Genomic DNA, 26,436 nt, shown 5'->3' on the forward strand with positions numbered 1-26,436 from the left:
CCATGATGGTGACTAGTTGACAGATTGGAACTAAGTTATCTCAGGTCATTGTAACTATAAGTTAAACTAATGAGGTATATGTCTTGGAGTGATGTCTTATTAGTTTAATATAGCTAATGCTGAACAGCTTGAGCTGTTGACCTTGAAGAACAGGGAGCACTGGAGATGAGGTTTTTAATATAAGAGAAAGTGACCAACAGTTTGTTTTAAATACTCCTACAAAATAATTCTGCTTCAGAGGGAGAGCAATGCAAAACACACATTCCAAGCCCAAGAGCAATTATATAGGTGTGTATATACAAACACCTACACATATACATTCATAAATACACATATACATTGTAAACATACAATATACATATATGTGTTTATATATGTGCATAGGTTTCAGTGCATATGTGTATATTTTATTACAATAACTTTATTTAGAATATTCAAAATGGAAGCACACAGGCATAGAAAAGATGAATGTTGATGTTTGAATCTCTGCTGAATTGCTGTTATATACAGTTGTAAAGTTAAATGAAGATGTATCACAAAATTAACTCTACTGTATAACTTCAGCTTAAGTAATATATTATAATAGGGTCTTGAAAATGCTGAGTTTTTTTTACTCCCTATCTCCGCCTTAAGTAAACTACTTTGTCATTATTGTCAATTAAAAAATTGCTTCTACTTGATATACTTGTTTAAAGTTTCACTGCCTTGTGAATAAAGTGCGCCCTCTTGACAACTGCAATCAAAATAAGTAATTCTGAATTGTGGCATTTGGAAGCAAGCAGTTCATTTTATGTTCAATTCTTCAAATCTTTCCCAATCAAAGTCCTTAGCAATATGAATTTATTACTATTAATAATTAATTTCTTTTCCTACTGATGATCCCTGTGTATCATATTTTCTCTTTATAATTATTTCCTTCCTTAAATACTGAGCTCAATTACTATAACCTCTCACATACACATGGGCATGTTCTGATCTATTAAGTTCATAGACCCTCAAATTATTTTACATATACAAGGCATCCCAAAAGTGATATTTTTGAAGTTTTAAGTTACAGAAGCTTATTAAAAATGCACTGAGACCTTGTATTTTGCACTTTACTTATCTTGAAATATACTATTTCTCCTCTGAAGAATTTAAGTTTCTTGAGATCAAGTACTCTTTTTTTTTTTTGCCTATTTTTCCTATGTATAGCCCCAGTGCCTGTTACAGTAGGCTTTTTTGCCTACTAATTACAACTTTTTTCTGGATGAATGCTGAATGGTTTGGATAGACAGAGAGGGACACAGCCTGAGAAATGGAAGTTTCTTCATATAGCTCAACAATCATGGATATAAGGATCTGGTACAATGGATAAAGCTTTGGCCCTCTAATCAGGAAAAGTTGAGTTCAAAGTGACCTCAGACACATACTAGCTGTGTGACCAGTATTTAACTCTATCTGCCTCAGTTTATCATGCATAAAATGGGAATAATAATCCCAGGGTTGTTTTGAGGATCAAAAGAGATAATATTGTAAAACAGTACCTGAAACATAGTAGGTACTATATAAGATTGTTCTTTTTTAATATAACTTAAATTGATGGTTTTTCAATCAAGGTGTAAATGACAGCAAAAGGGATGCCTGCCCCCCCACCCCCCTCCATTCCCATATGCCTTCCTCTCTATCCCTCATACAACTACTCCATCATGAGGGAAAGGAGGCAAAAGGACACTAATACAAAGAGTATGGGGGAAAAAAAGCTACTATGTCCCATTCAATCATCATCACTGGTATTTCACCTCTTTTTCCTTCCATATCTGATCGTATGACTCTTCTTCCATTAGGGACCCTATTTATCATCTCAATAAATTTCTGTGTCTGCCTGAGCAAAATGCATGTCTCTGTCTAAGCAACAATTCTTGTCAATAAAGAAAATTAAGAATCAATGATGATTCTATGATGATTCTGAAAAGGGCCTCGCCAAATAATGGACATAACAAAATGGTTTAAGGGAGTGTAGGAGAAACGCCCTCTTTTAGAAGATCTCATTGAAACACTGCAACATTTTTGCAGTAAGCTGGCATCTTCAGCAATCAATCATAAAAAATCAACATAAAACTCACTATGTCAAGAAATGCAGTTAAAAGGTATTTAACTAAAAAGTAATATGAAGTCAACACAAAATCAATGTGTTCAATATAATCACTAGGCAAGTCCCAAATCAGAAGCATCCCTAACTCACTTTACCTGTAATTATCACTAACTGGAACATTTTGGGCAAAATACAAGGCAGATGTTCGTGCTCTCCAATGCCATTTCTTTGCAGGGAGAGTATAAAGCACACAGTCTTCTATGTCTTCTTGTAAGAGATCGACCAGTTGTTTATGGGATCCTCCATAAAAAGCTTCAATGATAAGAGTACTCATTGACTTTGTCAAATCTTCAAGATGTCTAAAAATTCAAAGAGAAAAAAAAATCTGATTAATTTCTAAGCTATAGTGAATAAAACCAAATACCACAAATATTTTTCATATTCATAATTATAAAAGCTACTTAAATATTTTTCATAAACTTGAATGGTTTATTTAATAAAACAAATTTTACATTTTTAAGGGTTTTTCTAGCCCTGATAAAGATTAAATATGTAATTTCATGATCTCTCCTCAATTAAAATATAGATTAATATTCTTTATTTTTTTCTCTAAATTACATTTCACCAATAAATTTTCCTTTCAAATTCTGTTATTTTGGTACACTAATATCACTTCCTTTACTTCTATTTACTTTTTTTCTCCTAAAACACATTTAATGTCTTTAACTTTGGTGATTCTTTTCACAATTATAATTTTTCTATTCATTAACTTACAAGTCCTTCTTTGACCTGAATGGTTCTAGAGCAAGGATCAAATACACTGGACACAAACCACAGCATTCCAGAGTGACCAAAACCAGATCACAATATGATGGGGAAATATTTAACAAAAGAAATGAAAATTCAGTATAACATAAATAATACCAAAATGTGGTTTTTTGTAACTCAACATGAGCTCCCTAAGGATTTTTATGTATGGCTTTGTGATCCTCATTCCTATTTGACACCACTGTTCTAGACCATCAATGAATCTATTTGTCTAAGAACTACCACCTGAATTTTAACCATCCAAGATAATTTTTGCATCGATTTCTTTACATGGCACCCATGAAAGGATATATGAAAGAAAACCAGTTTCAAGTGAAGTTATCATGGTACAATTAAATTCCATCCCTTCACTAACAGTAAATTTTTAGACATCCTTTCTTAAGATATTGTATCCAACTGCCCTATTGTTTTGTTGTTGGTGTTCGTTGAGTCATTTTTAGTCTTGTCAAACTCTTCATGACCCCATTTGGGGTTTTCTTAGCAAAAAAAAAAAAATCCTACTCCTTAAAAAAAAAGTACTTAAGAAATAGCACCACCTGAAGTAGATAAATGAAAACAACTGGGGAAGCGCTTATCTGTCTAGTAATTAGCAAATTTTCTACTGTTTTCTTTAAATCATTGTGAACAAGAAAGAATATCTAAGTGTGATTAAAAAACTGAAAAAAAATTCATTATAGTAGAATGATTATTTTTTTTCTTTCTTGATAAAGTTTTTTTCTACCTTTTTAAACTGAATTACCAAAACAAATAAAACAAAATAAAATTTGCTTGAGGTACAAATGTTATATATAAATCTGGAATTATATTATACTCTTTGTTATAAGGGAAAATAAATGGCAATGCGCTACATACAATAAGGTAGAATCAGTGACTTGAAGTTAGGAAGAACTGAGTTCAAGTATAACTGAAAAATCCCAACTATGTGATCAATGGCAAGGTTGTCAATCTCTTAGGTTTCAACACAAAAATTCTAAGATATAAACATGCCTATAAGGAATGCCAGTGGAACTCACTGTACTAATAAAATTATAGGAATAAACTAAAATACTGCAAAGCAGCATTCTGAATAAAAATACTTTGTAAAAGTGTTTTGTGTCACTAAATATTTTTAAATACATTCATGTTAAGTTTTTAAATAATTTTATTAAATAAATATAATATATGGAATAATTTGATAAAGTTCTTTAGTAATAAATGTTGAACTTTACCTTGTTTGGACAATGGACAATGGCTGTCAGAGACTACCATTCATATCACTGTTAAAAGTTTTGGGGGTAATCTCAGTATTAAAATGAAAGTCAGAGTATTTTTCATCTTTATTATGTATTTGAAAAAATCAGGTATTCAAAATTCTAAAAGTATCTTTAAGAAAGTTCTTTGATATTTTCAATATTACTTAGGGTAATTAAAATTTTTTTAATCACAATTTTATCATTTCATTATCTTAAGTGTACAAGAAGAGGAAAGAACATTAGAAAACAGAAGCATACTTTTTCAGGAAGTGGGGAGAAATGGAGTTGCAGGTGAGGTTGTTGACAGATATCCTGTCAACCTATTATTTGGATAAGGTGTGAATGAGGAAGGGAGTGTTGGGCCCTTAGCTCCTGGCATTTCAAGGTCTTAAGTTACCTGCTTTCTCATTTTCCCCATTGCAAATGCCAGTGGACACAGTCACTGGCCATAAGTACTCCAAGTCCTTGAAATGACAGGGAGTCTATGACTCAACCATTCCCTTTCTAGGGTCAACAAGGAATTTTTGAGCTGGCATTTCAAATGCCTTGGGGGGGGGGGAAGTGAAGGGAGTTATTAGTACTGTTAAAGGTAGTCTCCTTTCAAAAGTTAAATTGATATTACTGATATGTGAGTGAGAGAAAAATCTTATAAAATAATGTTTAAAGATGTGAACTGAAGATATTTTTGGAAATCATACCACACCTTTCAAAATAGGTTAAAAAAAAAGCTTAGATTTACTTTGCAAACTGCTTACATGCACACCTTACTGTTATCTGTAATCTAACTTTTATTTCCTTTGACCTAACCACATCATTCTATATATGCCCAGAATAGTCTTCAAAGGTAAAATAGCCTTTGAAAGGCATCTCCGAAAATGGGCTCACCATGTTTCGCATGTGTGTGTGTGTGTGTGTGTGTGAATATATATGTATGTAGGATTATATAAATATTATATAAATTATATAAACTATTATAAATTATTATATAAGTATATATAAAGTATTATTATATAAATTATATAAATATTACACAGTCTTGTCATATTTTTCTCTTTATTTTCATTCTATGTTTTATAGTTATCAAGGCTGTGGTTATAGGAGATACAGAACTGAAAACTTGGGAGGTGGGGTGAAGAAGGTAAGGTTAAGTCTACAATACTATAATTTGAAGATAATGGACCATAGAAGATCCTGGATTTTGATACTTCTAGTAGATGTCATCAAGTTCTAGCTCCTCTGAAAACTCAACCTAATGACTTTACATCATGCAAACTTGCCCAAGCTATTTTGTGGCTATAAGAATAACCTAGGGGTACATGGTTCATGACTTACAGATTCTGTTAAAAAGGCATGTATTTTTCTCTCCCAGTTTTCTTAAAGTATAACCTGAAAGAAAAGAAATTGTTGTTATACTGAAGACAAAAGAGTAAAGCAAGATTCATTACAAAACCCTCAAAGAGAATAATTGAACACTTTAATCATACTATAAATATTTTGTATCAAAAAATATTTGAAATAAATTGGCAATTAGCCAGAATCTAGAAATTGTGTTATAGATGGATTTAAATGGCAATATTTTATTTAAATAGAATTTTGGGACCCTAATAGCAATTTTCATAGAAAAACAACTTTCAAAAGTGATACAGGCTGATGAAACTACAATTATCTATAGCTAATGTCATTCCTAGGCTTATTCCCAATAGACTTCAGTACCACAGAGAATTGGAAAAGGAAGGGTCCCTTGAATTAATTACGAATAGAAAATCTCTAAGACTAGCAGCAAAACAAGAGAGGGAGCCCCTTAACAATTGCATTTTAAGGGAAATCAGTCTCCTACATAGAAAAATTGTCTGTGATGTTCAGTCACATCAGACCTTTCATGAAACCATTTGGGGGTTTTCGTGATAAAGATACTAGGGTGGTTTGCCATTTCCTTTTTCAGCTCATTTTACAGATTAAAAAACTGAAGTAAATACGGTTAAATGACCTGGCCAGGGTCACACACAGCCAATAAGTATCTGAGATAAAATTTGAACTCAGAAAGAAGAGTCTTTCTGACTTCAAGACCCAGCCTTCTTATCAACTGTATTACATAGCTGCCTACCAAGAAGAGGATTATAGGAAGAAAGGACCTATCAAGATTTCATGCCAAAATATCAAATATACAGTTAAAATTATAGGGTTATAAATTAATATTATTTAATAATAAACCCAGTTTTCTGATCCTTCTCTATCAAAAGGCAATGCACAGTTGCTAAACCAATATATGTTAAAAGAGGTTATAATACAAATATAGTTTATAGGAAGCAATCACATATTAAGCGCTTACACTGTACCTACAAATATAAAGACTACACATATTATCACATTTGATTTTCACAACACCCCTAAGAGGCAACAGTGAAATACTCTACTTTGAATCTGCTGCTTGGACTGGCTTCAAGCTCCAAGGAACAAGCTACCTTTCCAAGGATAAACTCATCACTTTGCTAATGCAAGCTTTGATTGATATTAGTTCCTCCCTTCCGCTCCTTCTCTGATTGGAGGGTTAGAGGGAGGAGGACCAAACTCCTCCCAATACATTCCTTAATAGAGGGCAGAAACAATACTCAGTCTACTCAATTTTGCATCTGCTGCTCATCTGGTTTCAGCTCCTTGGAACAAAATGTTTGATGATTCACCTCTTCCCCAGCTTTCCTGCCTCTTTTTTGCATTGTTTCCTCCCTGTAGATATCATCCTTAAATGACAGAGACTGTTTTTCTGTTTTATTCAATGTATTCCCTGGCACTTAATAAATGTTTATTGGATTGGAAATCTATTGTTATAGTTGAGGAAACTGAGGAAGGCATATTAAGTGACTTACAGAGTCACACAACTAGTAAGTGCCTGAGGCTGGATATGTACTCAGGTCTTACCCACTGCCACCCAGCTGCCAAGTTTACAACTGATAAGACACTGAAGAGTACCAACATAGAATTCTCCTAGCTTGTCTATTTCTAGAAAAGTAATTTAGTCAATAAGCAGTTATTATTGAGGTCATCTCCAGTTGTCTTGATCTATATTGTGCCACTGGATAGAAAACTCCAAGGAAGAAAGTAAGGCTGGTGACTTTGCACAGATTTCCCTCACTTAAATACACAATTCACTTATATGTCAAGGTATCATCTCTCTGATGTCATGGAACTCTTTGAGACAGGCAAACAATAAAAACTTTGATAAGTACTGGGGCTAAAAAACCAAACACTGTCCTTGCCCATAAGAAAGGAATGAAACTCTGGAGACTGCTATAGGCAAAAAACAAACAAACAAAAAAACAAACACTAAGGCTATTTTGTGTTTCAAATGAAAATTAAAGTAGCCATCCAAGATATCCAACAATAAACTAACTTTTTAAACGTATTTAAAATATTTCTCCAAAAGATCTATGATGTCATTAGTGTGAATACTCACTCTACCAATATTTTCCTTTCCTTCCATAGATAGCTTTACAAATCACTTTACCTGATGGCCAATTTCCAGGTGATAAGCCTCTCCAAATTAACTTAAACAGATGATGTTACTGGGCCCACACCCTCAGTTTTTCCAGATTAGTAAACCATTAGAATGATCTCTGAGAACCCATTTTGCCCATATCTCAAAATGGTTGAGATGAACTCTCTTATGTCCCTTCTACCTCTGACCTCTATGATTATCAACAAATGCAATCATAAAACATTTTAGAAAGATTCTCATTAGACCAATTAAATGTGTATTTCAAAATCTGCTTTCTAATGGAGTTGGTTTCAGTTGTCTAAAGTATTAAAGTAAGAATAGAATAAAAATTTTAACTTTAACCAACATGCAAATTTTTGTCTTTAGACTCTGTTCACTTAAAAATTATGTCATATAAATCAGAGGAAAAGAGCAGTAGCATGATGTCCTATACCTGTGGATTTTTTTTTAACCTTTTATTTCTCTTATGCATTTTGCCTGGGTTCATTTTAGATTTGGTCCAATTTATTTATTTTCTAGACATATATGCAAATACCATATGTATAATATTTTATTTGTCTACATGTCAAATAATAATCATTTTTAAAAACTGCTTCATTTTGATAAAATCAGGTATAAGATTATAATTTATCAATTACAGAAAATATAAGAGTATAAATATATTCATGTGATTTTTAGAACAATCTGCATCCCTCATGATGTCTAGCCAAGCAATGAAAATTACCTTGAATCTTCAAATATTTTTCCAATCAAATAATTTAAAATCAAAGGTATAAATGTATTAATATATTCCATAGATACACTGTTGCTATCAGATGTAGGAAGGTATACAGTTTCAGTAATGATAGTATTAACGGTTAAACAATCCCACACATATGAGAAATTGATTCTACAGTCTTATCCACAGATCATTCAACCTCTTAAAAAGTCAAATCCCTTTAGAAAAATATACAATCTTGTTTGCATATGCATAGCCTTTGGTAAGATAGGCAATGGATCTAAGCCAATAATTTCATCTATTGATGTCTTCAACTTAAGTAAAATTTGAGCAAGATGTTTCAATTGATTAGAGGCATTTTGTGTTTTTTCCTCCTATTTCTTTCTCCCCACCTCTCCTCCACCCTTGCATCTCAATCCACTACCACCACCACCACCACTACCACCACCACCACCGCCGCCCCACACAAGTTCTATTTAAAAAACTACCAACAACACAGTGTGGTGAAATGGAGACAAATCGAAAAAGGTTAGCATTACCTTCCTGCCTACTCACTTACTTTAATGATTCATCAGGGAATCCCCCAGTTGAGATATACCTGAACCACTGAATATCATTAGAAATTCCTAAGTTTTATTTAAAAGGTAAAGGGTTTGTGCTAGATACCAAGCTAGTTTCAGCTAAATACCAAGCTTAGGGTCACCAATGACTCCTTAAATTGTCCCATACCTCAAAACTCTTAGAAGCCTTTCTTTCATTTCAGTTCAGGCACCACCTTCCAAATAAAGCTTTTCCTGAATCTCATTTCCTCCTAATACCCTCCTTCCTTAATCTGTCTTATTTTGCTCTTATATTCATATAGGTTCATATTGTCTCAGGAAAAGGAAAAGGATGTAAGCTCCTGGAGAGCATGGGCATTTTTGTCTATATATCTTCAGGACATAAAACAGAGCCCAGAGGAAAAAAAAAACTAGGGATATCATAAATGTTTGCTAATTAATATTTGGAGAAAAATTAGCCTACAGCATATATTTTGCTTAAAGAAAATCAATTCTCTTGAAGCAATACATTCACTTTAGCCTTTAATTTTTTCATATCAAACACAATTTTTTAAGTAAAATGCAGGCATGTAGAAAATCTAACTGAACTCATTGGGTCTCAATCTAACATTTAAGGATTTGGTTTTACACCTTAGAAATTATAAGACTGCAGTATTAACATTGAATTCAATGATATAAAGCTTTCTGAATGTAAATGAAGGAGCTAGCCAATCTTCGTTATTGGTTTAAATTGTTTATGTATCAGTTCTGGAGTCAGAAAAAATGGTTTCAAATCCTGATATGACTTTAGACAAAAAATTTCCCCCTCTGAGGACCTCATGAGAAAGGCTGGACTAGAGAGATTCTGAGGTTTCTTCCAGTTCTAAATCTAGGAGTCAAAATAAAGTGGCCTATAACATTATTTAAACCAAGTGTTAAAATATTTAATCATTCTTGAATGCATATAGAACCATATATAACTGGTACCTTGAGGGAAACATAATCTTAATTTCTTATTTAAGAGATTCTTATTTTGATGACCTACAACCTGGTTTCTCTACCTGAAAGCTGGCTGTATGGCAATGTGAAGTCTACTTTCTTAGATTCTGACTCAAGCTTCCTGCTGTGGTGACTAAGAACTGAAGATTCATATTGCACACCAAAAGTTTGATTAGATAAATTCCATACCACTTGGCAGACTAATGAAAATAATTTGAAAATAAACTTTTCCTAATTCCTATTTTGCTTTGCTTTTTTAAAAATCACATTTTATCTCTTATGAAATTAAATATTCATATGTCCATTTAACTTTTCATAACAATCTCTGATCAATCTATCAGAGTGTGTTTATTTGAGACAACTTTTTGTTTTAAAAGGTATGGTTATTTCTAAATGCCATTTATTGTATTAATAGGACAAAAAAAGGTTGAACTGCCAGCTATCACTATAACATCACTCACTTTTTACTTTCAAAGATGATTAATTCCTCATAAAACTATAAAAAGCTACATCCCTCATAATCATGTAATCTACATGACCAGTCAATCAACAATAATCCATTTATTAAGCTTAACTATGTACCATACACTGCTAAGCACTGAGAATACAAAGGCAAAAAACACAGAAATAGTTCCTAGCTTCACAGGGTTTACATATTGTGAGAGAAGACAAGCTATAAATAATTAGGTCACATAAGAACCATACAGCATAAACAGAAACTAACCATAAGGGGTGGGGGGGTTTCCAGGGACCAGGGATCAGGGAAAGCCTCCTGCAGAAGAGATGTTTGAGATGAATCTTAGGAGAAGTAGCCAGGGATGTTAAGAGGCAGAGTGGAAAGCATTCCAGGTATAGGAGCATCCAGTAAGAAGTAAAAATAGCTATCAATGTTTATTTAAAAAATTAGGGATAGGGGTGGCTAGGTGGTGCAGTGGATAGAGTACTGGCCTTGGAGTCAGGAGTACCTGAGTTCAAATCCGGCCTCAGACACTTAATAATTACCTAGCTATGTGGCCTTGGGCAAGCCACTTAACCCCATTGCCTTAGAAAATCTAAAAAAAAAAAAAAAATTAGGGATAAACTAGTATAGTGAAAAAAACAACCAAATTAGAACCAAAAGAACCAGAACTACTTAATGATATCAATTCACCTAACTGCTCCTTGCCTAAATATCTTAATCCATAAAAAAGTATTTCTTATACAAATAAATATAATAGCCTTACCAATGCAAGAAATTGTGGGGATTAAACAAGACAAGTGAAAGACTTTTGCAATCCTTAAGGTTATATAAGTATGAATTACTAATTAAGCTAATATTCAGTTCATTTATGAGTTTCATTTCTGATTCCAAGAAACAAATATCTCTATTACATTCAATTTCTTTTTTTAGCATAGTCATCATTTTGTTAATTCTATTAGTGATTTCAAACTAAAAAGAAGTAAATGAAACAATTTTACCTAGTGTTGAAAAGCACTTCAAAATGATTAATATTCTACAGTGTTGTAAGTTTATTATTATTATTTCATGTGCTATTAAAGCAATGGGAAACCAAGGAATACTAAATAAAACTGAAAAGAGAGAAATCAGGAAAAGAAATTAATTTGTTCTAACTAAAATTAAGTGCCCATTCATATTATTCAGAAATGAAACAATTCAAGCACTATGCCTAAATGAAAGGTAGAAGTGGATCCATTTGCTATATTCTATTTCTCCTTTCTGTTCTCTTTTTGACTGTATACATGAAAATCATAGTTTGTGGGAAATATATTTATTTTCTACATTCAAAAGTATTATCTTAATCTAGTGATGTGAGAATCAACAGAACAAAATATAGATGGAAAGCAGCACTAGAAAATACAGTCTGACTGGTAAAGTTAATTGCCAGATGGACTAATAATGACTTTTGAAAATCACCTGCAATATCTTTAAGAGATAGAAAAGATTTTAATAGCTATCTAATCCAAATCCTTCACTGTACAAATGAAGAAACTAAAGCCCTGAGAAATTATGCTATTTGTCTATGGTCAGAGTAGGAATAAATGGCAAAGCCAGGTTAGATTCATACTCTCTAGAAAATAAACCACGACTGTCATCAATCAATACATACAGTTAAGAGACAGGTAAATAGTGTTATACTTGGAAATCATAAAGATCTGAATTCAAATACTGCTTAGACATTTCCTAATTATCTATCCCTGGGATACTCTCTCTCAGATTCAGGTTCCTTCTATTTGAAATGGGAATGTTAATAATAATAATAATAATAACAACAACAATAATAATAGCAATAACAACAACAACAACAATAACAATAATAATAACAATAATAATAATAATAATAATAATAATAATAATACTGACCTCACAAGATTGGGAGGAATGAAGGAGGTAATGCATACATTTTTAATCATCACATAAATGTTAATTATTATTATGGAAGTGCATTAAGTCATATTTTATGTTTCCCCTCTCTTACTCTTCCTTTTTTTAAATAAAGGGATTGGAATCCAATATATATAAAATCTCAGTCCCAGATACTAAACATATATCCAAGATATTCAAAAAGCAATTGGTATTACAGGACAAGGTGTTTGTTCATAAGTGTCTGGAACTGGCTATATAAACTTGGAAGTCACATACATTGCCTTGAAAGTGGATGAAATCACCAAGAATAAGAATGTTGAGAGAGAAAAAGAGTGGATTTGAGACTGATCCTTAGAGGACACCCATGCTCTGGGTGGGTAGGTGGGGGGTCAATGATAGGGAGTGAATAAGAGATGGATGACACTCTAAAGGAGCCTACAGTAAAAGCTGTGACTCTGCTAAGAAGAAAGCCATAAGAAATCAGTGTCATGGAAGCTGAAAAGAGAAATAATATTAGAAGTCTGGGTATCAGTGGTATCAAATATAGCAGATATTTAGATAAGGTCATCAGATCACTGGTAGACTCTGAATGTCACAGTAGAGAGAGGAGGTAAGAAATCAGACTGAGATTGCTCAACATTCCAACTGGAAGTCCTGTTGACACTTTGAAAAGGACATATTCAAAACTGAACTTGTCTTTTCCCCAAAATGGACATTTTTTTATTGACTCTGGCAGTAGAAATAGAAAAATGTGACACTGGATATGTAAAATGAGGTAGAGTAAAGGATAAATACTAAGATTTGAATCTGGGAGAATATTAGAATAATAATACCTTTGACACAAAAAGGGTGGTTTGGTGAAAATGATGAGTTTTGGTTTTAGATATATTGAGCCTTAGATGTCTCTGGAACATCCAGGCTAAAATATCAAACTGAAAGAATCTCAGAAAAGAGACTGGATGGAATCATCTATAAAGAAATGAAAATTAAATTCGTGGCAACTGATAAAGCAAGAGGGAAAGACAGTAAGAGAAAAAAAAGACGCAGGCAAAGACACAAAGAAAGACACAGAGAGATAGTATATAGAGGACAGAAAATGGCCAACAACAAAGTTTTTAGAAAGATGCTTAACTATGAAGCATGAAAGGGGCGGCTAGGTGGCATAGTGGATAGAGCACCGGCCCTGGAGTCAGGAGTACCTGAGTTCAAATCTGGCCTCAGACACTAAATAATTACCTAGCTGTGTGACCTGACTGACAAATTGCTTTCTGTGGGGGATGGGGGGGAGGGAAGTAAGATTGGGGGAAAATTGTAAAATTCAAAATAAATAAAATCTTTAATAAAAAAGAATGAAGAAGTAAAAGAGTCTGAGGAGGAATAGTTGGGCAGTCAGGAGAAGAACTAGGAGAGAAAATAGTGTTGTAAAAACCTAGAGGAAGAAGTATCCTAGAGTAAAGAAAGAATGGTCAACAGGTCAAAGGCAGTACCATAAGGTAAAGCTGGTTGAAAATTGAGAAAAGACTTATAAAAATTCTTTATATTATTTCAAATTCTGTAAAAGGTACTTTCAGTTAGAATAAGAAGCTAGATTACAAAGGAATGAGAAATGAATGACCAAAGAGGAAGTAGAAGTAGAACATAGATTGCTATTTACAGGGATTTGGTTGAAAGGGAAAAAGAGTAAAGAATTATAGAATGATAACTTGAGAGGAAAACAAAGTCAAGTAAAGGCCTTTTTATTTAAGGATTTTGCAAGGCAAATGGGGTTAAGTGGCTTGCCCAAGGCCACACAGATAGGTAATTATTAAGTGTCTGAGGTCCTATTTGAACTCAGGTACTCCTGACTCCAGGGCAGGTGCTCTATCCACTGTTCCACCTAGCCACCCCTTAAAGGAATTTTTTTAAGGACAGAAAGAAGAATATTCAAAAGCAAAATGGTTTAAGAAACCAAGAAATAGGACAAGTGGAAAATTAAACAGATAGAAAGATGGACAGAGAGAGAGATAGAGAAATGGTGAGATAAGAGATAACAGAAAATGGTGTTTTTTAGAGAAGTCAGGAGAGGATAAGACAAAGAGTATAGGAAAGGGGCTGGTCTTGGAAAAGAAGAGGACTATCTCACTGATAAAGATTAGAGTTAGGTGAGAGATGATATCAAGGGGTTTTGAAATGAAGTTGAAGGAGCTGACATTGACTTTAATTTTATCAATAAGATAGTAAGTGAGGGCCTCAGATGAGAGAAGAGGAAAGAAAAGGTATGAGAAGCTTGAGAAGAAAAAGGAAGGTTTGGAATAGCTTCTCTGGGCAAAGAGATAGGAAAACAAGAAGAAATAAAAGAACTACTATTCTGTAATGAGAACTCAGCCTTCTATTCTAGTCTCCTATTTGAAGCTAAGCTCCCAAGCAAATATTCTTTTGGTATTCCAACTGATATTACCTAGATGAGTTTAGGAGATTGACTTAACTGGATTTGCTGCTTCCATTTAGGTTACAAACAGATAAAAAAAATTTAACTATTTTAGTGAGCTTTGTAACCATGGGAAAATAATTTCCAAAAGTTTAACTATTAGGGATCTGAAGAAAAAAGTAAATAAGGTGAATAGCTAGAGAAGATACAAACAATTCCTTATAGGACCAAAAAAGAAAAAAAAAGATTCAAAGTTAGATCCTAGAGAAATGGAATGGATATCTCATTATCTACATGAAATAGTTTAGAAAAAAGAACCATATAGTAAATGTTTTTCTCCTCCTGGCAACATCAGAATATAATAGAATATAATATTCTTTAAATAGAAATTTAAATTTTTACTTAAATTTACTTAATTTTTAATATGTATTAATTGGGTATTTTCCCAAATAAAGGAATTATTCAAAATATAAAATACAAAAAAGAAATAAGCATAACTGTTACAAGTTGATTTTTTTAAATGACAATGCTTCTGGTCATCATGTGTCTTTTAAGATTTTAATAATGTCATGGTTTGGGGAAGATTGCTTCATAAGAGGTTAGGGAGTTCAGGGCACTCAAAACTGAATGTTAACTTTAAAAAGCTCAGATGCTCAACACAGACTAAAAATCAAGTGGATCTGGGACTAATAGGTGGAGTAAGGAGAGATGTATCACTATTTTTAAGCATGACAGGGGACGTATTATTAGCTATCTCTATTATAAGAAAAAGAGTCAATCTGGTAATAATAGCCTGGCATTTTAAAATCCTTCAGCTATTTTGGAGTCAAACTCATAAGTGAAGAAAAGGGATTCATAGACAACTGTCTATGCTTTCTGAAGGGTCTGATGTCTACCACAATTTATGCAAAGGAAACACAAGCTTGTCTAGTCTGACATGGTATGCAAATGCCCCCAAGTAAAAAAGATAGCTAGAAATATCTCGAGGTTTTTTGATTGGAGCAAGAACTATGACTTGCATCTACTTAGTGGCCTTGTCTGTCACTGTTAAGTTATCTCTTTATCAACTGATTTTCCAAGGAGACATTCCATTGATATAAATATTTTGTCTAATACTGGAGAGACCTTAGAGCCACAGAGTCATTCCTACTGAACTGCCAAAGCCAAAGCTCAGACTTGGGCATCTTCATTATCTCTAGTCCATGTAATTTGGAAACTTTGCAAATAATCTGTTTGAATAGAGCAAGGGGGCCTAGGAGTTAATTAATTTCCTATTTTTCTTCTAATCAGTGGGTATATGCAGTATATCTGGGATCATGAGCCCCTTTGCTAGAATAATTAATAGTCTTAGTTAATAAACAGTCTGACTCATTTTAAAAAGAGAATATAACTTAGAATCTTTCCCAGGTGGGACATGGTTCATGGTTTCCTTAAGGACTAACTTCAATTACAACTAAATCAGTAAGGAGGGTGGATCATTCTTACTGTCATTCTGGAAAAATCTTGATTTCTCTACTTCATAGCTAAACTGATGACCAAAGACCATCCCAGTAGATAATTATAAGAAGAATAGTTTTTGTCAAAATGCTCAAAGTCATTTCTTTCACACAAATACATTCAAAACATATTCAATTCTAAAGGATAATCATAGGAATTTATCTAAACCAACCAATCTTTGTGCAACTATATAGACTGAACAGCCAAATTCTGATTTGGCTTAAGGATCTAATATTTATTAAATTAAAACATTAATAATGTGGGACATTTACAAGTCAGAGAAACTGAACTCAAGGTTGCTACAAAATGTATGAGAAAGTTTAAAAAAAGTGTTTTTAATCTGTAATATTAACAAAAAAAACAGTATTTGAATGGGGTTGTGAGGGAAAATATCTTTTTGATTCTTCTGTTTGTATAACTCCTGTCCTTTCACAAGGGAAAGGACTGAACCAATTATTCTGATTCTGACTAAGCCTCTGAAAATAGAAGTCCATTATATAACACCTGTGACTCCAAAGCTCAGTCAGCAATGCTAATAATTACTTTGTAAGAACCTTCCTGAAAGATTCCTAAAAATTCATTATCAAGTGCCTGGATTTTCTTACTGGTGATTTAAAGGTATTCTAACATGATAAGACTCTTCCTTAAGTTCAAAAATACTTGCTCTTAAGGAAAAATCCCTGGATCTGATTTTTAAATAATGAAGGGGCTCTCTTCTTCTGAACTCTTTTTTTGTCTTCCTTCTAGATATTTGCCCCTGAAGTCCAAGGGTCATAGGTTTACCTATCTTCTACCACACATTAATATACATTAAGCGATTAAAATCACCTGTATATTTTCTCACATTGGCTTAGAAATGCAGTCATTTCCTTAAACACAAAGGATGAAAACTTAATAAAATCAAGCGTGAAGTCCTATTTAAATTTTTAAGTTAAAATTAAAAGAATGTCTTCAAGAAAAGATTAACGACTAGTCTAATGAAAATGAGATGTCTCAAAGAAACAAATATTCATAAAAAGTGGAAAAAGGGCAATATATAGGAGAGAGTGAGTCCCAGATTCCCTCTCTATAGGGCAATTTGTTGAAACCTCAGAGGAGTGGATAGCAACAAGGAAAAAATTCATCTACAGAAGTGTACAAGAAGGGAAAGATAAAAAGACAAAAACAATTGCCTAATGATGATATAAGTGGAGGTTTTCAGCAATCAGATAGGGAGCTCCTGCTGCCAGCCATATACCAACAAGGAGGCAAAGACCGGTACACCAGTACACAAGATATATAAAGCAACACTTGTGTGGCAGCAAGGATTGACAAACAGGGTAGATGCTTGTTGATTTGGCATGGCTAATAAATGAGATGTGTTAAGTGAAATAATGAAATCTTATTACTACAGCACAAGAAACAATGGATATAATAAGAAATTTAAGAAAGCACAGGAAGTCTTATATGATCAGGTTAGAGTAAGAAGTTAGAGCCCAGAGCCCAGAGACCAACATACTCTATTGCTACAAAAAAAAGTTAATAACAAAAAACAATATAAACAAAACTAATGTTATGTAATGAAAATAAATAAGCTTAGATATGAAAATCAAATGAGAAAATTCACCATCTTTCATTCTTTTTCAGAGGACTGTAGGTAAGGAAATATCAAATATAATTTCAGACTTGATGAATATATAGGCTAATTTTACTAAACCTTTCTCCATTTTCTCTTTTTTAAAAATCTATTTTAGAGGATGACACTCCCTGAGCAGGAGAGGGGAAGAAATATACTTGAAAAAGAAAGAAATATTTTTAAAAAGGAAGAAATAAAAAGATTTCTAATAGAAAGTTTATGGCAATACTTGAGAAAGTTATAGAATATAACAAGTATTAAGACAGGAATGAGGGGGGTAAAACTAATAAAACTGTAATTCCAATCAAAAGTTCTCTTATGATGATAGAGAGACTTGGTAAATTGAATAGTTGGTCATTCTGTTTGAACAGGGCACAAGGAAGGAGGGAAGGAAAGAAGGAGGGAAGGAAGGAAGGGATGGAGAGAAGAATGGGGGAAGGAAGGAAGGAAGGAAGGAAGGAAGGAAGGAAGGAAGGAAGGAAGGAAGGAAGGAAGGAAGGAAGGAAGGAAGGAAGGAAGGAAGGAAGGAAGGGAGGGAGGGAGGGAGGGAGGGAGGGGAGGAGAGAACACCTTTACTCAACTTTGAATTAGTTGATGTTTGCTTTATTTTAGGTGAAGCATGTTGAATTCAATCAGTCAATAAAGAATATGTTAAGTATCTGCTGTATACTAAGCATGGTGCTGTTGACCTCATGACCCATATAAAGGCGTAGTCAAGATGAGCTGTTATGCCTTGAAAGCAACTAAAGAAATCAGTTTAATTTGAATATGGAAGGGGGATAAAGTAAAATCGACCTGAAAAAAAAACAGTCTGGGACTAGATAGTGAAGAGATTTAAATGCCAAAAGCGTTTGTATTTTATTCTAAAGACAAAGAGAATTCAGTCTTTCATATGGAATATAATTTATAGTTTGGCTATAACCCACTAAATATTTTGGGCAGTTGATTTCAACTTGTGTAGCAAACAATTTACCTATTCTACATGAAGATGTAGTAAAAACCATTCAATGACTATCTACTAACTCAAATGAAAGAAAACAAATGGCCAACCTAAGAAAAAAGTTATAAGGAAGCAGAAAATTGGTGCACCTGTCTTTTTAATGTTCACACATTAAAACTTCCTTTCATTGTGTTTATGACATCTGGACATTAGCTGGGTTTAAGTTTATCTTGCACTATTAATAAAAGGTTTACTTAAAAAATTATTAGTAAAAGCAGGATTAGATGGAATTTTTTCAAGATAAACTATTCTTGAGTATTTAAAAACTATTTTAGTTTAAGATTTGCATATAAAAATATGCTAATTATGAAATACCTATTCAGCAATGTAGGCCAAGCAGGACCCTGTATAACTGGATTATAGGTTAGTTCATAAACAAAATTATGAAGCAAGCAAAGAAACTTGGTTTTTTCGCAATGCAAAAATTAGAAGCTTTTTGCATAATGGCTAACCTTTATTTGAAGGTGCCCTTTTGGCTTTCCTCCTCCCTTCCCTTCAATCAAATCATACTCTCAGAGAAAAACTTAATAATCTTATCTAAAGTCAAGAGCAGTAAATGCTTGATAAGACCAAATGGGTTATTTCTCCCAGGGACATTTATATTTTAACAAAGAATTAGCTCTGAAGTCAAAAGAATAAATATCTAACTGTAAAAATTCTAGTTATCCAAAAGACAATTATTTAGTGTGCAGAAGAATCTCTTAAAATCCTTTAACTAAAAAGACATATAGTTTTTGACCGTACAAGTAAACTAGTATTAAAAGTGTGTTCCAATTTCTGGTGCCAAGATGATGGAGAGAAAGGAATCTTCTGAAGCCCTCCAAATTCCCCTCCAAATAACTAGAAAATTGTGGCTGAACTGATCTAGAAGCAGACAGTATACAAGCATGGAAGGAGAGATCTCTCTCACTGAATGGGAGCTAAGTGAGGCCCAAGAGCACCCACAGCCATCCTCACAGCAGGAGTCCTGTAGCAAGCCTCAGATAATCCACCACAAGATACTATCCTCCTTCAGACCAGGGAAGTGAGCAGTTTGTACAACATAGCAAGGCCCAAACACAGGTATCTGCTTACATTGCTGACCAGTAGCGAAGACCCACCCAAGGGATAATGAGCAAGACCTCATACCTGGTACCTGCCAGCAGGAATACTGTTTCCATAACAACCCAGTCTCCTCCAAGGCCAACCTGGACTCTGTTACTATAGTAATTCAGCAGAATGGCCCCACTCCTGAGGCAGACCACCAACTAAATCTCACATCCAGGGGATGCCAAGTGGAGCCCCCACCCCAAGTTCAAGTCAGAAGGTTAGCCTATTCTCTAGTGGAAAAAAAAAAACAAACAACTAAGCCCTGAAGCCCAGGAAAGCCAGCACTAATGCCCTGAGCCTTAGAACAAAAAGCTTGGGACAGTACAGGACTAGAGTCCAAAACACTTAAATCACAAAAAAAAAAAAAAAAAAAAAATAAAAAAAAAAAAATGAGGGGGAAATAAAAGAAATTGATAATAGAAAGTTACGATGGGGGAGGCTAGGTGACACAGTGCAGTAGATAGAGCACCAGCCCTGGAGTCAGGAGTACCTAAGTTCAAATCTTACCTCAGACACTTAATTACCTAGCTGTGTGGGCTTGGGCAAAACAATTCCGTTTGCCTTGCAAAAAAAAAAAAGTTACTATGGAGACAAGGAAAATCAAAGTATAAACTTAGAAGAGGACAATTGTTTCAAATTAGCTTTATGTTCTAAGGATCAAAGAAAATTCCCAAAAGAGCTTAAAAAAAGGATTATAATAAGCAAATTAGACAATAGAAGAAAAACTGAGAAAAGAAAATGAGAGGAGTAATACAAAAGACTCATAAAAAAGACTCAATAGCATGGAAAAAAATGTACAAAACTTTACTGAGGAAGATGACTTTAAAAAATAAAATTAGCCAAATGGAAAAAGTACAAATGCTCACTGGAGAAAATAATTCCTTAAAAATTAGGATGGAACAGGTAGAAGATAGTGACTCCATGAGACAACAAGATAGGATAAAACAAAACCAAATAAATATTTTTTTTAAAAAGAGGACAGCTAGGTAGTGCAGTGGATCAGAGCACCATCCCTGGAGTTGGGAGGACCTGAATTCAAACCCAGCCTCAGACACTTAATAATAATACCTAGCTGTGTTACCTTGGGCAAGTCACTTAATCTCATTGTCTTGCAAAAAACAAATAAATAAATTAAAAAGATAGGATAAAACAAAAAATAGAAGGAAAATGTGAAATTTCTCATTGGAAAATAACTGACCGAGAAAACAGATTCAGGAGAGAAAAATATAACAATTTCAAACCTGAAAACCATGATCAAAACAAACCAATAAATAAAAGCCTAAACAACTCTTTCATGAAGTTATTAAAAAAAAAAAGCCTGCCCTGATATATTATAACCAGAGGACAAAAGGAAAGTAAAAGAATCTACTGATCAACACCTGAAAGAGATTCTAAAATGAAAACTCCCAGGAACAAAACAGCCAAACTCCACAACTCAGAGATGGATTGAGAAGAGAGTACTTACTGCAAGCTGCCAAAATGAAACAATTCAATTATCATGGAGCTATACTCAGGATTTCAGGATTCAGCAGTTTCAACATTAAAGAACAAGAATACATGCAACATGATACACCAGAAGGCAAAAAAGTTAGGATTACAATCAAGAATCACTTAGCCAGCAAAACTGAATATAATCTTTCAGGAAGGAAAATGGATATTTAATGAAAGAATTTTCAAGCAATTCTAATTAAAAACTGTAGTTGAATAAAAGATTTGACTTTCAAATACAAGAGAAACGAAATAAAAAAAAGAAAAAAGAGAACCTAAGAAACTCACTAAGGTTAAAGTTTATATTTCTATATGGCAAAAAAAAATTGTAACAAGTTTATTACTTTCAGAGTAATTAAAAGGACATATATGTAGTTAGGGTGTGGCTATAAGATAACTTTGAAGAGATATTAAAAAAATAAAAAACAAAAAAAAGGTGAGAAAGAAAATTGCACTGAAAGAAGAAGGGGGAAAACTGAATGGGATAAAATTATTTTATATAAAAGAAGCATGAAAGAGCTAGTATAATGAAAGGGGTAAAAAAAAAATTATAGATAGAATTAATGATTTCATCCTAGACAATGACAATAATGAGACAACATACCAAAACTTATGGGATGGGGCGGCTAGGTGGCGTAGTGGATAAAGCACTGGCCTTGGAGTCAAGAGTACCTGGGTTCAAATACGGTCTCAGACACTTAATAATTACCTAGCTGTGTGGCCTTGGGCAAGCCACTTAACCCCATTTGCCTTGCCAAAAACCTAAAAAAAAAAAAAATTTATGAGATACAGTCAAAGCAGTTATTAGAGGATATATTATAATACAAGGGAAGATGGGGAAGATGGGGAGGTAGGGGCAAGAGGAGGAAGCAGTCAAAGAGTAAACATTATTCATCAAAATTGGTTCAGAGGGGATGACAAATACACAAATAGAAATCTACCTTATCCTATAAGGAAGTAAAAGGGACATGGATAATAGAAGGGGGACTGATAAAAGGGAGGGTACATTGGAGAAGGCAGTATTCAGAAATAAAAACGTTTGTGAGGAAGGAAAAGGTATGATGCAAGAAGAGAGGAGGATAAAAATGTGAAAAATAGCATAGAGGTAAATACACAAATATAACTATAAATGTGAATGGGATGAACTCACAAAAGGGATCAGGGAGCAAAATGGAGACATACTTGAAGCAGAGAAATACACACAGGGTAAAGATAAGAGGATGGAGTAGAATTCATTATACTTCAGATGAAGTAAAGAAAGCAGGGGGTAGCTTCAAACAAAGCAAAAGCAAAAACAGATCTAACTAAATCGTGCTTAAAGCTACCACAGACAATGAAGTTAAACTAATATTAAACATAAATGCAGCAAATGGTATAGCATCTAAAATTTTGAAGCTGTCAATTGAATTAATAGAGCAAATAGATAATGAAACTGTACAAATAGGAGACATTAACTGTCCTTAGAACTAGATACATCTAACAAATAAATGAATGAATGAATGAATGAATGAATGAATGAATAAGAAATTAAGAACGTTCATAAAATTCTGGAAAAATATGGTAAGCTATGTCTCTAGAGAAAACTGAATGGGCATAGAAAAGAATATACTTTTTTTCTTAGTAGTACATAAAAACTACACAAAAGTTGAACATAAAAATCTCACAATCAAATACAAAAAAGCAGAAATAAAGGCATCCTTTTCAGATCACAATGTAATAAAATGACATTCAATAATAGACAATGGAAAGAGAGAATAAAAATTAACTTGAAATTAAGTAATCTAATCCTAAAAATAAGCAAGCATAAATCATGGAAAAAATAACTTCATATCAGGTAACATACCAAAATTTATGTAATGCAGCCAAAGCAGTAATTAGTAAATTTATATCTCTAAAATAGAAGAAAGGTTTATCAATTAATTCAGCATTCAACAACAACAACAAAAAAACAGAAAAAGAACAACTTTAAATCTCCAAGTACACAACAAATTGGAAATCCTGAAAATCAAAGGAGAGATTAATAAAATGAAAATAAGAAAAACCATTGAACTAATAAATAAAACCAGAAAGTGATCTGGGGGAGAACAATGAAATAGATAAGCCATTGGTTAATTTAATTTTTAAAAAAGGAAAGAAGAAAACCAAATTACTAGTATCAAAAGTGAAAGATATGTGAATTTATCACCAATAAAGAGGATATTAAAACAATTGTTAAAAGCTATTTTGTCCAATTATATGCCTGTATATTTGACATGTAAATGAAAAGAATAAAAAGTGACAAAACAATAACTATAAATTGGCCAGCTTAACATTAGAAATTAAATATATAACCCAATTTAAGAAAAAAAGAAATTTAACAACTCATCAATGAATTTCCTAAGAAAAAAATTCCCAGGACCAGAAAGATTCACAAGCAAATTCTATCAAGTAGTCAAAGAACAATTAATCACAATACTATAAAAATAGTATTCTTCACCTATTGAAAAATAGAAGAGAAGGAATACTAATTAATTTCTATTATGGTGCTGAGACATAAACCAGAAGAATCAAAACAGAGGAAAAAAATAAAAATCAATTTCCCCAATAACTATATTAATGTAAAATGTTTAAATTAAACACTAGTTAAAAATTATATCAATATATCACAAGGATCAGACACTATGAGAAGGTGGGATTTGTACCAGGAATATAGGAGGATTGGTTTAAGAATTTGGAAAATTATCAGCATAAGAGAACATATCGATAACAAAAACCAACAGAAATCATATGATTATCTCAATAGTTCTAGGGAAAAAATCCTTTGACAAAATACAGCACTATTCCTGTTGAAAACACTAGAAAGCATAGGGTGAACAGAATGTACCTTAAAATGATAACTACTATTTAACTAAAACCATCAGCAAGGATTATCCGTAATAGGGATAAGCTGGAAGGACTCCCAATATAATCAGGATTAAGTAAGGATGCATATTTTTATCTCTTATTTAGCATTGTACTAAGAATTAGTGAAACCATAAGCACATTAATAGAGCATGAAATAGTTTATCTGTTAGATTTATGGATAAGGGAAGAATTTGGAACCAAAGAAGATATAGAGAGCATTACAAAATATAAAATAGATCATTTTGATTATATAAAATTTAAAAGATTTTGTGGAATTCCAAACTAATGCAAGGGGAGGCTAGGGTGGCGCAGTGGATAAAGCACCAGTCCTGGAGTCAGGAGTACCTGGGTTCAAGTCCGGTCTCAGACACTTAATAATTACCTAGCTGTGTGGCCTTGGGCAAGCCACTTAACCCCATTGCCTTGCAAAAAAAAGATATCATTTTGGCATTTTTGGACTTAGATTCAGCCTTGGATTCAGGAAAACTTGGGTTCAATTCTTGCTTCTGACACTGAGAGGCTTTGTCACCCCAGCCAAGTCACCTACCCTCTTAGTATCTCAGGCAATTCCATAAGAATATAAATTACAGGGGGGCAGAGCCAAGATGGCAGCAAGAAGGAAGCATTTCCTGGGAACTCCTGCCCCCACAAACTCAAAAAAACAAATAAATGATGACTCTAGCCAAAATTTAGAGGGGCAGAACCCACAGAAAAACTGAGTGATACATTTTCCCAGTTGGAGATAACTTAGAAGTTCCGTGGGAAAGATGTGTTTCACCAGGACAGGGTGGGAAAAAAGGCTTGGGCTGCAGCACAGTACAGTGCAGCCCAGTGCAGCCCAGCCCAGCCCAGGCCAGAAATCACAAGGAACAGCTTAAACAGGTGGGGAGAGAACTCTGCTACACCAGAATGCATGAGGAGTAAGGAGTACCCACGCAGAATCTGCAGTGAGAATCTGCACGGTAAGGGGTCAGCGAAGACTGCAGAGATTTCTCTGCTCTCCCTGGTAGTAGGACTCTACTGCGAGCCTACACTCAGATCCAGGTTGCAGTTTTGGATTCCATACTAAGATAGCAGGATCCTACTTATAGCCGCAGGACAGAGGGAAATATTGGGGGTGGGGGCATCTACATATCAAAGCATAGGCAAGAGAGCATAAGACCTTGGAGGAATAAAGGTTGCAGTGGGGTGCCCCCCCCAAAAAAACCCCAAAGCCTTGGAAGTGCTGTCTTGGGCTGAGGAAATGAGTAAACAACAGAAAAAGAAGAATCTGACCATAGAGAATTACTTTAGTCCCATGGAAGATCAAAACACATACTCAGTTGACAATAAAAGACAATACTATGGTATATAATTCCTGTCCAAAACCTCCAAGAGAAAAAGAAAATGGGCTCAGACTATGGATGAACTCAAAATAGACTTTGAAAAGCAATTAAAGGAGGTGGAGGAAAAACTAGGAGGAGAAATGAGAGTGACGCAGATACATCATGAAAACCAAATCAACAGCTTGGTGAAAGATATACAAAAAAAATAATGAAGAAAATAATATGTTAAAACCAGTTTAGGCCTAATGGAAAAAAGCAAAACAAAAGGCAAATGAGGAGAAGAATGCCTTCAAAAGCAAAACTGGCCAGCTGGAAAAGGAGATTAAAAAAGCTCTCTGAAGAAAATAACTCCCTCAAATGCAGAATGGAACTAAAGGAAGCTGATGACTTTGCAAGAAATCAGGATGAAATAAAACTCTTCCCAAAAAAAGCCAAAAATTAGAAGAAAATGTGAAATATCTCACTGGAAAAACAACAGACCTCAAAAACAGATCCAGAAGAAATAATTTTAAAATTATTGGGCTATCTGAAAGCCACGAATAGGAGAAGAACCCAGACTTTATTTTTCAAGAAATATGCAGCAAAATTGCCCTGAGATCCTAGAAGCAGAGGGGAAAACAGAAATTGAGAGTATTCACCAGTCACCTCCTGAAAGAGATCCCAAAAGAAAAACCTTCCACGAATATTATAGCCAAATTCCAAAACTCCCAAATCAAAAAGAAAATTCTAAAAGCTGCCAGAAACAAACAATTCAACTACTGAGGCTCCATAGTCAAGATTAGAGGATTTGGCAGCATCTATATTAAGGTCTCGCAGGGGCTGGAATATGATATTCCAGAAGGCAAAAGATCTTGGTTTGCTAACAAGAATCAACTACCCAGCAA

At 33.7% G+C, this 26,436-nt stretch overlaps 1 protein-coding gene across 14 annotated transcripts in view; it reads right to left on the reverse strand.

Annotated features, from left to right (window-relative positions):
• Window positions 1–26,436, reverse strand: part of GTDC1 (glycosyltransferase like domain containing 1) — a 671,515-nt gene that overhangs the window by 485,429 nt on the left and 159,650 nt on the right. For all 14 annotated transcript variants that reach the window (XM_074215094.1, XM_074215098.1, XM_074215096.1 and 11 more), the window contains 2 exons: window positions 5,467–5,520; window positions 2,230–2,433 (listed from right to left, as the gene is read on the reverse strand). In XM_074215094.1, the coding sequence (XP_074071195.1) occupies window positions 2,230–2,408 (179 nt within the window). In that variant the 5' untranslated portion in view covers window positions 2,409–2,433; window positions 5,467–5,520. The remainder of the gene's footprint in view (window positions 1–2,229; window positions 2,434–5,466; window positions 5,521–26,436) is intronic.

Source organism: Macrotis lagotis, chromosome 1 (assembly GCF_037893015.1).
Source record: "Macrotis lagotis isolate mMagLag1 chromosome 1, bilby.v1.9.chrom.fasta, whole genome shotgun sequence".
In the NCBI taxonomy this organism is placed as follows: Eukaryota; Metazoa; Chordata; class Mammalia; order Peramelemorphia; family Peramelidae; genus Macrotis; species Macrotis lagotis.